Source organism: Bactrocera oleae, chromosome 5 (assembly GCF_042242935.1).
Source record: "Bactrocera oleae isolate idBacOlea1 chromosome 5, idBacOlea1, whole genome shotgun sequence".
NCBI classification, from domain to species: Eukaryota; Metazoa; Arthropoda; class Insecta; order Diptera; family Tephritidae; genus Bactrocera; species Bactrocera oleae.
The window spans coordinates 11,698,542-11,709,203 of record NC_091539.1 but is presented as its reverse complement, the minus strand read 5'-3'; the positions used below and the strand labels follow the sequence as shown (position 1 = coordinate 11,709,203).

The 10,662-nt window shown below is 42.2% G+C and overlaps 1 protein-coding gene across 3 annotated transcripts in view; it reads right to left on the bottom strand.

Moving 5' to 3' along the window:
- Positions 1 to 255: 255 nt before the first annotated feature.
- The window catches only part of LOC106615419 (mucin-4), a 33,785-nt gene continuing 23,378 nt past the window's right edge, over positions 256 to 10,662 (bottom strand). For all 3 annotated transcript variants that reach the window (XM_070109378.1, XM_014231623.3, XM_070109379.1), the window contains exons 3-5: positions 5,509 to 5,731; positions 4,957 to 5,107; positions 256 to 4,896 (exon numbers count right to left, since the gene is read on the bottom strand). In XM_070109378.1, the coding sequence (XP_069965479.1) occupies positions 628 to 4,896; positions 4,957 to 5,107; positions 5,509 to 5,726 (4,638 nt within the window). In that variant the 5' untranslated portion in view covers positions 5,727 to 5,731 and the 3' untranslated portion in view covers positions 256 to 627. The remainder of the gene's footprint in view (positions 4,897 to 4,956; positions 5,108 to 5,508; positions 5,732 to 10,662) is intronic.

The following is a 10,662-nucleotide window of genomic DNA, read 5'->3' as shown; positions in this document are numbered from 1 at the left end:
CTTACGTGCTAGAAACGCTTAAAGCTTTGTTAGCTTTATGCAGTATAAATCTAATGCCATACAGTTTTTATCTCGTTAGTTCTTTTTACCAAATTTATTAATAAATTATACAAATTGTGGTTGTCGTAGTGCGGACCAAAATTGAACGACTTGTTTTATAGGTTAGATGGAGGTTAGAGTTCTCCCTCACCTTATTAGTAACTAGTTTGAGGACAGCATAAGAAGATGAACATGAAAACTAAAAACGGTGAAAAATCATGTTATGCACAAGATACAGTTTTTATTGAAGACTGAGAACAAAACAGCTTAGAACTGAGAACTAAAGTCGAGTCGAAAAGGCTCAGAGACTCGCTGCAAATAAATAGAATTTTCACCACTTCACTTCTGATTTATCAAAACTTCTCAAAAAGCTCAATGAACTTTTCAGTTGTCTTCTTGGTTCTTTAAGATCCTTGCACATAAAAATTAAACTTTCTTTACTAGCGAGTCTCATTGCACTCGAACCCATCCAAATCAAGCTAACCTCTTGATAATATCTTACGCACATAATTATTTATAATAAATATTTACAAAAGTTATAATTTCTGCTTTTGCACTTAGTCTCTACAGCTCCAAGTAACGCAGCAATTATGGTATTTTAACTGGTATGAACAGGCGTGGATCGCCGATTTTCGGACTCAGACGCACAATCACCTGATCATCGCCATCACCCACTTCCAAAAAAGAATTCCAATCGGCTAGAAAATAGAAACCGTTCTTACGCTTCGGCGGCTTTGGTTCCTCCTTATTCGTATCCGTGCCACCGAACGATTCTTCCAGATCGGCGAGCGAACCGTTCCGCGACTCTTCCGTAGTCGTTGTGCTGCTACTATCACTAGACACCTTATCAACTGCCGCACTATCAGTATCCGCCGCTGCTGCAATGTCTACTGGGTCTGGTGCTATGTCTGCATCGTCATCGGATGCAGCTTGCTCTGAGCCGCTGCTTGTACTGGCTCTGGGTGTTGTGCTCGTGCCGGCAACATTCGTTGCCGCGCTTACTACTGGTGTCACGCTTTGACGTCTGTTCTTTGTGGTGTCATCGGTGGGTGTTTGCTGTTTCTTCAACGTTTCCAGATACTTCGCATCTGCTTTGCGTAGCAACTCGGATGAAACAGTGAGATTAAGGCGCTGTAGCTCCTGTAAATTGCCGATCAAGCGCTGCAGCTCATGTAAATCTTGTGTTATGTCAACTGCGTCAGCGGCTGTGGTAGTTTGCTCCATACCAACAGTTTCTTGTTTGCTTGCTATTGCGTCGCTGACTACGATATCCGGTGAAGCCAGCTGATAGTTCATCTCACTAAACTCACCCATTAAATCGTCCATACTACCCGGATCCATATCAGCATAAATATCCGTGTCGCTGCGTTTCTGGAAGCCGAGCGTTTGTTCGGTGGAGACGCCTATTTTATTAGCTGCGCGTTTAATAGCGGCCTCAATGATCTTGGTTGCACTAAAAACGGGCAGATCTAAAGTACTGGGGGTGGTGGATTTGGGTTCTTTCGGTGCAAGTGATTTCGGTGTGGTCAGCGAGAAAAAAGCTTCCTTTTCGCTGGACTCTTGTATGTCATTCTCAGCACTTGTCGATTCGGGAGTTACAATAGCGTAGCCAGTGCTTCTGTCCTTATGCGTCGAACTTGGAGCTGTGCTTACTTGGCTCTTCAAGTCGTGTAGTTCCGCGCTGGGTTTAGGACGTTCGGCTGTGACTATATGCACAGGTTGTGTTGTCACCGTCTCAAGTTGCTTCTCCGTTCTTTCAGTGGTGGCATGTTTAGTCAGTTTGGTCTCTATTTGATCTGACAACTCTGCCGGTAGTGTGACGCCTAACTTCTCAAGCTCCTGAGCATTACTTAACAGTTTCTGTAGCTCTTCCAAATCTGCTTTTTGTTGCACATTACCGTTTTTGGGCTTGTGCACCTCATGCGGCTTATGCGCGACAACGAAACGGGGTGGCTCCTTAGTCACGGTCTTGTAGATCATAGGTGGTTGCATATTCTTGTAAGAACTGCGTTCTTCATCCTCCAGCTGTTTGAAGAAATCTTGGTATTGTTCGAAATCTTTATCATAAGAGGAGCTTTTGGGGTTCGCTGGCGCTGACATAGCCAACTCACGCAATTCTTCGCTAGATGTCGGTTCCAACACAGCGCTCCCTTTCTTGCCCACATGAGCTTTCGTTTCAACCGGATCCCTATAGTCTGGCTTGAGTATGTCTTCGAATGGTTTGTACTCATGCGTTTTCTCGGGGTAAATGATTTGCGCGCCATTCGAGTTATGTACCGTTGGCGTGTGTACCGATGCGGACGTAACTAAATTTGTTAAATCAGTGAATTCACGCGTGTAGCTACCGACAGTCGGAGCGGGTGTGGCTGGTTGCACAATACCATGTACGCCGTGTATCTTAACGCGCTCCAACTCTTTGACTTTACTCAACAGCTTCTGCAATTGCACAAAATCATTGGGCTCGACCTCTTGCAGACTGCTACCCGAGCCAGTGTCATTTGTGATATCAATGATCTTCTGTGCAAACTTCTGCGTGCGCTTGGCAGACGGTTTAGCTGCAGTGGCAGCTGTAGAAATTTCAATGCGTCCAAATGCGTCTTGCTCTGCGCTTGCCACTTGCTGATAGAGCTCCTGCAAATGCGCGAAATCATTTAAAGGAGCGCGTTGCTCGTTGGACTTAGCGGAGCTTGGCGCATTAACTTTACGCGTGGTAAAGCCAATAAATGGTATTGGTGTATCTGTGGTTGTTGCACGTATGATCTTCTCGTTTTTGGCGTTCAAACGTTCAAGCTGCTGTACGCGATTTATGAGCTCCTGCAGCTGATCGTTGTCGGGCTCCGTTTTTTTGGTCTTCTGCGCACCTAGACTGTTGGTAATGCGCTGCGCTAAATCTAACGAACTAATAGCCGGTGCCGCGGTCGTAGTGATTGTGGCTGTAGTGGGCGGCAAAGTTGTCGTTGTCGTAGTTGTTGTTGACGGTGTTGTTGTCGTTGTAGGCGCAGGTGTTGTTGTGCTTGTTGTCGTCGTTGTAGTTGTGGTTGTGCTCGTGCGCGTTCTTTCCAACTCCGCAAAGTATTTCTGTAGTTGTTCAAACTCACGATAACTAGGCGCCGGTGTACGCGATGTGCTTGTAGTTGTCGTGGAGGTGGTAAGCGGTGCTGTAGTACTTGTACGTGCACGTGCTTGCTCAAATAGACGCTGCAGCTCCGAATCATCTAAATCACCTAAAATCAAAGCGCGCTGTGTAGTTGTAGTAGTTGGTTTCGCTGTTGTGGTCTTCGTCACCATTCGACCGGTTTGTCTGGCGCGCGCCTGCTCATATAAACGTTCTAGCTCTCGATCATCCGTTAGCAATTTCTGTAGATTGAAAACATCTGTTGGTGCCAAAGCTCCACCGAGACCACCCAGTCCGGCCAGTAAACCGCCCCCAGCACGAGCAGGCTGCGCTTTTGGTTTCTTTGTAGTGGTGCGCGCGTTCTGTTGTTCAAATGCCTGCAATTGACGTAGTACATCCTGCAACTGTGCGGCATCTGCTTGCGCTGAACTGCGTGTGGCGGGTGTGGACTGTGGCGCGAGCTCATTAAAGCGGTTTAACAAATTTGCTGTGCGCGGCGTGGGCGTCGCGTATTGTAGCGGTCCTGTGCGTGCGGCATTAGCCGCTGGTGCGATTGTTTTTAACGCATTATCTGGTTTGATGCGTAACTTTTCCAGTTCCTGTAGATTTTCCAGCAACTTGCTGAGTTGATCTGTATTGGGCGCTTCTGTCTGATGGTTGCCCGTATTGCCAAAATTTATGTCGATATTTGGGTCAATGCGTCTACGCGGCTTCTTTGGTTCTATCAGCATGGGTGCGCCATTCGTTATTAAATTAGGTGTTGTGGGAGCCGGTGTTGTTGTTGTAGTTGTAGTGCTGCTGGTTGTTGGCCGGATAGTTGTGGTTGGACCTAGCACTTTGGGATTGACGTTTAAACGCTCCAGTTCTTGCAAGTTTTCTAAAAGTTTTTCGAGTTCACTGCTCGCCACGGCGGCTGTACCACGTCTTGGCACCTTAGCTGTGGATATTTCGCTTTCACCAGCGGTTAACTCAGCGTTATGAGATTTCAGATTATTTCCCTTCTTCAAGTCCTTCTTTTTACGACCACCAACAATACCGAAACGTGTAAGATAACCCTCGACTTCGGGTTTGACGCGTATTTCTTCACCAATATTTAGTGGTTTGAAGCTCGAATAAGCATCAGGTCTGATCTTCGGTGAGAGATTGTAGGCTTGCAATTCTTTGAGCTCTGTAAGACTTACGGTCTGCGGCACATATGTTGATATCACCGGTTGTGGCGCACTCTCCGCCGCATAGTAATCATCGATAGTGAAGCGGTTGCGTGATTGTGTCTGACCAACAATGCCCAAACTCTCCAAAACATCCGCGACTGGACGTACGGTGGACGTCTCGTGCTTTACAGGCTTGCGTTGTTTGAGAAACTCGGCAGTTTTTGCATTATAATGGCTGCTATAACGCTGCACCGGCCTTGGCGTGGAATTACGTTCCACATTCGTGTTATATTCGCCATCGTTTATGCTATTTGTAACTGGTTGAAAACCACTCGTTCCTTGCTGCACCGACGATGTCATCTTAAACATGACTGGCGCTGGTGGTGGTGGATGATATGTGGTCGGGCTGGGCGCAAACAATTTCTGTGTCTTCAAAGAATAGGCAGGCTTGTAGGTTGTAGCTGCGAAATCCCCGATTGGCGCAGTTTCTGTTTTCAGAGGGGCGCTGGGATCGGGTGTAAGAAATTTTATGGGTTGATGTGGCGTATAGGCGTCGATTACTTTCGTAACTGGTGGACGCGTATAAAGTTCCTAATGGGACAAAAAGATGTAAATAACAGTTCAAATCGATAATAGGGCAACAAAACTCACCTGTATATTTTCCTCGGTGTTATTGTCTGTATTATATGGCAATACCAGCATGAGCGCACGCATACTGTCCGCGCGTCCCATGTCCCCAGCTGCAACACTCTTCTGATACTCTTCACGCGTCACCTTTTCGTAAAGCTCCTCAATTTCACCTCTGTAAAAAAAATATAAATATAAGTGCGTTAAATGGAGTATTAATATTATCGCACATTTCATAAGTCTCAGCTTAATCAATAGCCTCCCGCTTTCTACTGTCTCCAATTAAGCTGACTGTGTCAGTTGAGATCTTGAAACCGGTTTCTACTAGCACCTACCGAAACTAATTTGCACCAGTGTTCATATTTAAATTTCTGAGTTCAGCTTGAGTTTTAAAATAAATCTAGCAACTAAACACATCGTAAGACCAAAACGCATGTTGTCGACTCTGAAGTTTATTTTGGAAGTACTTTCTTGCTACGTTCGTGTTTTTTTAGTGGATGCATCAATAGTTTATTTTTATAGTTCATTAGTTGAGCTGAGAATGCACTTCGACCTTTGTAGACCAATTTTACTTACCTCGTCAAACGTGGCAAAGATGGATCCTGCGCCAAAATTCTCTGCACCTCTTCAATGGTGTCCTCCAACTCGGGTGGTTTGAAAAGTGTTTGCTTTTCATTTGGACTCAAATAATTGCGGGAGTCTGGAAAAGGTTGATTGATGGTAGGTAAACTGCAGTAAAGCCGGATTTGTAGCAGAATCAGGCAGAGTAAAAATATTTTCGGTCGATGGTACATTATGGCTAGAAAGAAAAATAATGTTGGTATTTAAATTATGTTTTAAAACAGTTATTTTTTAAACAAACAAAATTGTTCTAAGATTAAAATATTAAGTTTGTGCTCACATGCTAAGCTTCACTGGATAATACACACTATCAATTTAGTGATACGCACCTATGGTACACAGGAAAAAAAAGACGTAAATAGGTGGAAGTAAATAATGGAGAGTATGCTGAAAGATAGAATGTAGGTTATTGCTTAAACTCGAATTCTATCAATAGAGTTGAGCTCGGTTTTGCGAAAAATACTCAGTGGCCGTTCAAAAGCTAAGCCGAAAGTACTTACTAGGTTGGGTTAAGTTTAAAGGCTGATCCTAAAAGGGATCTCACTTAGACAACTAATAACGCCGGTCTCCTATGGTACGTAGAACTACTAATATATGTGATCATATGGACCTTCATAAACCGACAAAGCGCTTGTCTATGGTTCGACGAAGGTATGACTGCTTTTTCGTGTTTGAACGATCGGAATAAAGTTCTGTGAAGGGTATTATATCTTTGGTGCAACCGAAGTTAAGGTTTTTTCTTGTTTTAAATTCTTTTACTATCACTTTTTTTATTTTAATTATTTTTTTTTTTTTTATTTAGTTCTTTTTACTATGTGACTATCTAGTTCTCAATTTGTTATTTTCTTTTATATATAATTTTAAATATTCTTTTTTTTTGCACCAAATAACTTCAAACAAGATTCTCTTGAGTGCAACTCATTGCTTGTTACACTCATTTAACAGTAACTCACTCACTGCTCTGCATTTTGGAGCATAAAAGTATACACACTCAATAAATGCCGGTGTTACGTAAGCGTTCAAATGGCGCTCGTAGTTTTTAATCGCGCCTAACAACATTTAATTGTACTTGGCAAATTATAGTTTTTGTTACGTACATACATTCACACACAAGCCTGAGGCAATTATGCTGTAGATCTATTCATTCATTGGACTTTAGACAGCACCATTTGGACTTGATGCGAACGTTTTTTGTGGCGCCTTAGCCGCAATCTCAATTGTTTTATGCGAGACTTCTTGCCAGCTATTAAGATTCTGTAAGCTTTGAAGTTATGTAATTGCTGAACCAATAATGTGGGTAATTTGTACATACATATAATGTCTGTGTATGTCTGTAATTGCACTTTGAATTGATGCTAATGCGTTTTCTGAGACAAATTCCACTAGTACTCGAACGCAAGAGGTTTATTGCACACCAGCAGCGGGTATCGATAAACGCTGCAGCTTTTAAACTATAGCTACATAGAGTCAATGATTTAGTCAAACCGATTATACCTTTTTTAGGCTTGTTAAACATTTTAGCAAGCTTCCTCAGGAAGGCAATAGCGATGTTTCCTTATTCTTTTTCGATATCACTCTCTGTCACCTCTTCTTAATTGACCGCATTCAGTACATACAAAACTGATGTTCGAAATAGCAAGAAACAATTAGGCTGTATATTCCAATATAGCGATATATTTACTCTTCATCTCTCAACAACAACAAAAGTTCCATAGAAAACCGCTTAACCTGGTGCATTTTAAATCAATCTAATTTTACCGTAATAGTACTTGTAAGAGCACATTAATATAAGGTTGGAAGGTATCTCCCTTCCGCTTTTTTGCTCTTTATTCAATGCTTTATAAAAAGTGTTACAGTGATCGGATTTAGTTAAAATATGCGCCGTTTTGTTCGATGATCTGTTTCCATCTAGACGGCAACTTCATAATACCTTCCTCGTAGAAGCCCCCTCCTTATTTGCGAAGAATTCGGACAGCCACTTTTCACAAGCCTCTTTTGAGTTCAACTTCACACCACCAAGGGCATTCGCCATGGACAGGAACAGATGGTAATCACTTGGCGCTACGTCCGGGCTATATGGTGGATGCGATAAAACCTCCCATCCGAGCTCCCGTAGCTTCTGACGAGTCATCAACGAAGTGTGTGGTCTGGCGTTGTCCTGGTGGAACACTACACCCTTCCTGTTGGTCAATTCTGGACGCTTCTGGTCGATCAAGCGGTCCAGTTGTTCCCAGTAGATGGTAGAATTAAGCGTCTGGCCATATGGGAGCAGCTCATAGTGGATGATTCCCTTCCAATCCCACCAAACACACAGCAAAACCTTCCTGGCCGTCAATCCCGGCTTGGCCACTGTTTGGGACGATTCACCGGCCTTCGACCACGACCGTTTTCACTTGATATTGTCGTATGTGATCCATTTTTCGTCGCCAGTCACCATCCGCTTCAAGAATGGGACGAGTTCGTTCCGTTTCAGCAGCATATCGCAGGCGTTGATTCGGGCCAGAAGGTTTTTTTGCGTCAAATTATGCGGCACCCAAACATCAAACTTTTTTTTGTATCCAGCCTTCTGCAGATGATTCAAAATGGTTTGGTGACTAACTCCCATCTCCTGGGCGATGTCACGAGATGCCATATGCCGGTCTAACTCGATGCATTCCATGATTGGATCGGTATTTGTCGTCACAGGTCTTCCGCCGGCTGGCTTATCCATGGTGTCGTTTTCACCGGCTCTGAATCGTCGAAACCATTCCTCCGCGGTTCGAAGTGATAGAGTACCATCCCCCAAAACACCATTAATCTCACGGAACGTTTCTCTAGCGGATTTGCCTTTAAAGAAGGAAAACTTTAAAATAGCGCGAATTTCGGCGTTAGTGAACTCCATGTTTACACGTCTATAACTGTTGAACGCAATATCCAAACTAATCATGCATAGCGTTGTTTTGTAGGTTATGTCAAGACCTTTCAAATTATGTATAGTGTTGCCAGATACGAGCTCTGTAGCGCTTTGTACATACTTAGTCCAAAGTAGCATTTTCTGCAGTTGCCATTCTTGTTTCTCTTGTTTAGGGAAACTACGTATAGATTGTGGACGATGTTTATGTGTGGTCTCTAATCACTTCAAAACCTCTCTTAGGAACAATTAGCTTGAGGTAGCAAGCCATCAACATTTTTATGTAAAACGCGATTTTTCTTGTTTGTCGTCTTAACTAATCTCCAGTTAGCTTCTATAGCAACGACAACTCTTAACTAAATAGCTGTCGTAAACCTTTTTTTTTTTGATACTCTAATAACTTACCGATAGCTGATCTTAACGCCACTATCTCAGATTCCAATGGAGAAGCATTTCACTTTATGCAATACCTACAATCATATTTTCGCAAAATTACCTGTAGACACTTGCTTGATGATATTGTCTGTTGCATCTAGCACTTTTTAAGTTCCACTGTCGAACGCTTGATCTACACGCACCATCTTTATCTATAATCAAATAGCTAGTCAACTTTATTTATCTAGATTTAAGCTATATTTTCAACAACTCTCTGGTCGCGAAAGACGTCCTCATAGTTAAAGTACTGCCAAATATAGACATGAAGCTTAACTTATACCAGCTCAACTGAAGTAAAGGGTCGCTGGATGACACTGACTAACTTTTTGCATGCTCCCTCAAAAGTATCCTTCAATTACCCATTTTACTATGTAGGAATTTCAGTGACCTCGCCACAGAGACAACCTAGCACCTGATTTCGATTGGAACGTGAAAGAAGTTAGAGAAAAGATTAGGAAAGGTCTTAAGCTCGCTTAATTCAAAAGCGACTTCGCTCCAGAGACAACGAAGCACCTGCTCTTCGAGTCGAGTGTGAAGTAAGCTACGCCTTGAGTTCGCTTTATTCTCCAAGAAAATCCTAAATGTCTGAACTCTAAAAAGTACTATAATTCACTTTAGAGAGTTCTACGCATATAATAAAAATTCGCTAAAACAATGAAAACAATTAGAGGGTTTCATGAAAGCATTTCCACGTTTTCTCACACTACCAACCGATTCTATAACCTCGGAAATTAATAGGCATCATATAGGTAATAAATTGGGTTTACAAAACATAAAAAGTAGTTTAAAATATAAGTAAGTGTTAAAGGCCTAAAGCTCAACGAGGCGTTGAAAGGCAGTACTTTGTGGAAACACCACTTGTTTACGAGCTTGAAGTGCAACACAGTTTAACATACACAAGTAGCAAACTAAATAGGGAGTCTCAACCATTAAAAAAATGGAGTGAAGTCGAAAAGGCAACAAGGAAAACCACATACCAGTTAGACTGTGGAATTTAGTAAATGAAGCACGTGCTATTGCCTAGCTTGCTCTGAAAAATGAGTTAGTTTTTCACGTAAGTAAGTAAGTTAGTTATTAAATACGTTGCACTTACTTTTAGTAACCCTTACTCATTGTACTCACTGTTGGCTATTAAAGAGTTGACAGCGCATTCGCGCATGCGTAACACGCTTGCCATTTAAGTGGGCTGCGAAGCGTAGCGATTTGTGTTGACATCAGGTTTCAACATAGCCCAAGTCTACACGCATTCTAATGATACACAGAGCGGGTATGAAGAAGCGGCTATGTGTTCTTTAACTTGTTTCTTTTCAAAGATTAAGTGGTAAATACTATAAGTTGAACTTTCAAGGTTTCTTAATCATTACTAAGCTTTAATCTGATAGTCTAGTAGTTTTTGTTCTACACAATAAAGTGGATATTAAGAATAATTTTAATTAATGAGAACACTGTTCATGATTAATCAAAATTTTTTCAGAGTAAAATATTCAATTCCATACCCCACAAGTTTGTGGTACAGGGCTGAATATTGTAATACGGCATTGCGTGCTCTAAGTTTTAGCAGCAGCGCACAGCATGCTACATAGTTCAAGCCATTTTCGAACCTATGCACACCAATATCAGCAGTTTTGTTATCAGCTGTCTTTCGGTGATACCTAACGACCATACTTTAAAGCTTACTGTTAGACGCCCTCTTGTGTTTTTTCATAAATAAAAGAAATTATACAAAGTATCTTGCAATAAGTCAGATCCTTTAGGTCAATATAGACCAACACATCCAGCTTATT